General features: G+C 28.5%; 1 protein-coding gene across 1 annotated transcript in view; it reads right to left on the bottom strand.

Moving 5' to 3' along the window:
• Positions 1-307: 307 nt before the first annotated feature.
• LOC100163709 (ribosomal protein S6 kinase 2 beta) overlaps positions 308-2,143 on the bottom strand; it is a gene marked incomplete in the record, with an annotated part of 7,943 nt that continues 6,107 nt past the window's right edge. The window contains 5 exon segments of the mRNA XM_008187255.3: positions 308-1,245; positions 1,311-1,448; positions 1,517-1,634; positions 1,693-1,931; positions 2,046-2,143. Coding sequence (XP_008185477.1) covers positions 1,132-1,245; positions 1,311-1,448; positions 1,517-1,634; positions 1,693-1,931; positions 2,046-2,143 — 707 coding nt within the window.

Raw genomic sequence — 2,143 nt, 5'->3', positions numbered from 1 at the left:
CAGCTAGTTATTAATAAAAGTATCGGGAATATTCTAATTGCCCTCCCTTAATTATCACCAAAAATCATTTTCCAAACCAGAAATTATATTCAAGATTAACATTCAAGCAGTTTTACTGCTCCAAAGGGTGATGACACGCAAAAATATTTTAATAAAATAAAAACACTATTGTAAAACAAATGCATTCGTCACTTCATTATATGAATCTAAAATTATGTAATGGTTTGAACATCAAAAACCTTAATTACTAATGGTTGGAAGTATAAGTTTCCAGGAACAATAACAACAAATTGTTTGAGAAAACAAATGAACCATATCAAATACATAATATATTTCTTAAACCTGAATTATCAGAAAACTTATTTGATAATACAGATTTTCAAAATAGTAATACAAGTACATTTTAAATTAAAATATAAATATGTAATAATTTAAGTTTATCACCTAAACTAATTACTAATTAATATAAATTGACTAAACTATGAAATGTACCAATGACATTTCCTTAATGCATAATATTAGCCATTGGCAGCCATATACACTGTTATATAAGCCAGTAAAAAAAAAAATTATATAAGAGAGAACCTGTGTAACAATACAACATAATACTTTTAACAAATTTGTATATTTTTAAACATAAAAAATATAATTACATTTTTGTATACTTTATAAATGTAATTAATAAACATAACAACAAACTTACTAGGAATGTTTAATACTGTTTATTATAAGCACATGTGAATAAACCAATTGTAAAAAATAATGTTATGAACATCATAACGTCAGACTTGATAATTGATGCTCATCTAGCTTTTTTCACTAACAGTATATACACATAATATAATAATTGAAGTCCATTACATTTATATTGTCAATGTTAGCATGTTGCTTATATACCTTTTGTGCCGCGGTAAACAAATGAGTTTTCTTTGAACCTTAAGAATTAATAGAATAATTTAGATACTATAAAGTCGAAAAGATATTTTTAAAATATTAAAATACATTAAAAGATGCTAAATTTAAAATTGAAATATGATATCAATGGTATACAATATAAGATAAATATAGAAGTTATAGAAATAGAATAAAAAGGAATATATAGTGTTATGTATAATAAGTAGTTATAAAGTATCATTTAGTACGTGACTTGTGTCGTCTTTGAGCCAGCTGACTTAAAACTACTGGTCCTAAATTAGGGGTTGGTGGTGACTGACTAACTGCTCGGTAAGTTGCTTCCATTGCCCCCTGAAACCAAAATAGAACATTTTTATAAACATTACTGTGAAAACATGTGCAATTATTTGAATAACCTTGATCTTGTACGATTCCTGCAATTGTATCTGATGCGTTGGTAATTTGTCTCTGTTCATTATCCACGGACTTAATAATACCTGACAAGCTGTTGGCCTTTGATGAGGATCTATATGTAACAACTTTTTAACCAAATCCTGAAACACAAATTGGTCATTTCATTTAATAATACATACAAGACTGCTACAAAACACAAAAATAGTACCTTAGCTTCAGCAGACACTACTGTCCAGTTGCCAGACTTTAAATCTAGATTACTGTTGCCAATTCGATTTAGTATTTCAGTTGGTGTATCTTCAGGTCCATTAGCAAATGGAGTATGTCTGCATAGAACATAAGTCAATTTTTGAAGTTCACTGTTAAAGTTTGGGCAATACTCACCCAGCTAGTAGTGTAAACAAAAGTACACCCAATGACCAAATATCACAAGCAGCATCATAACCTTGTCTTTTTAAAACTTCGGGAGCTACAAAGTTTGCAGTATAACAAGGAGTCATCAAAAGTCCATTATCTGCACGCAGTTGTTTGGCAAAACCAAAATCACATATTCTCAAAGCCTCAGGCGATGCGCTTTCAGTAGCGTAAAGAATGTTTGATGGTTTTAGATCTCTATGCACAACCTTAAATTAAAACCAAATACATATTACCAATACTGAAGTTAATAAAAAAATAAACAAAATATTGAATAATTTGTCTTTTTTTTTAAAGTATTATTTCAATATTCAATAACTTACTCCACTTTTATGTAAATAACATAAAGTTGAAGTTACAACTTGCATTATGGCACTAGCTTCTCTTTCCGAAAAGTATTTCAACTTATGAAGTCTGTCAA

This window comes from Acyrthosiphon pisum, chromosome A3 (genome assembly GCF_005508785.2).
Source record: "Acyrthosiphon pisum isolate AL4f chromosome A3, pea_aphid_22Mar2018_4r6ur, whole genome shotgun sequence".
NCBI lineage: Eukaryota > Metazoa > Arthropoda > Insecta > Hemiptera > Aphididae > Acyrthosiphon > Acyrthosiphon pisum.
This window is presented reverse-complemented; position numbering and strand designations above follow the sequence as displayed.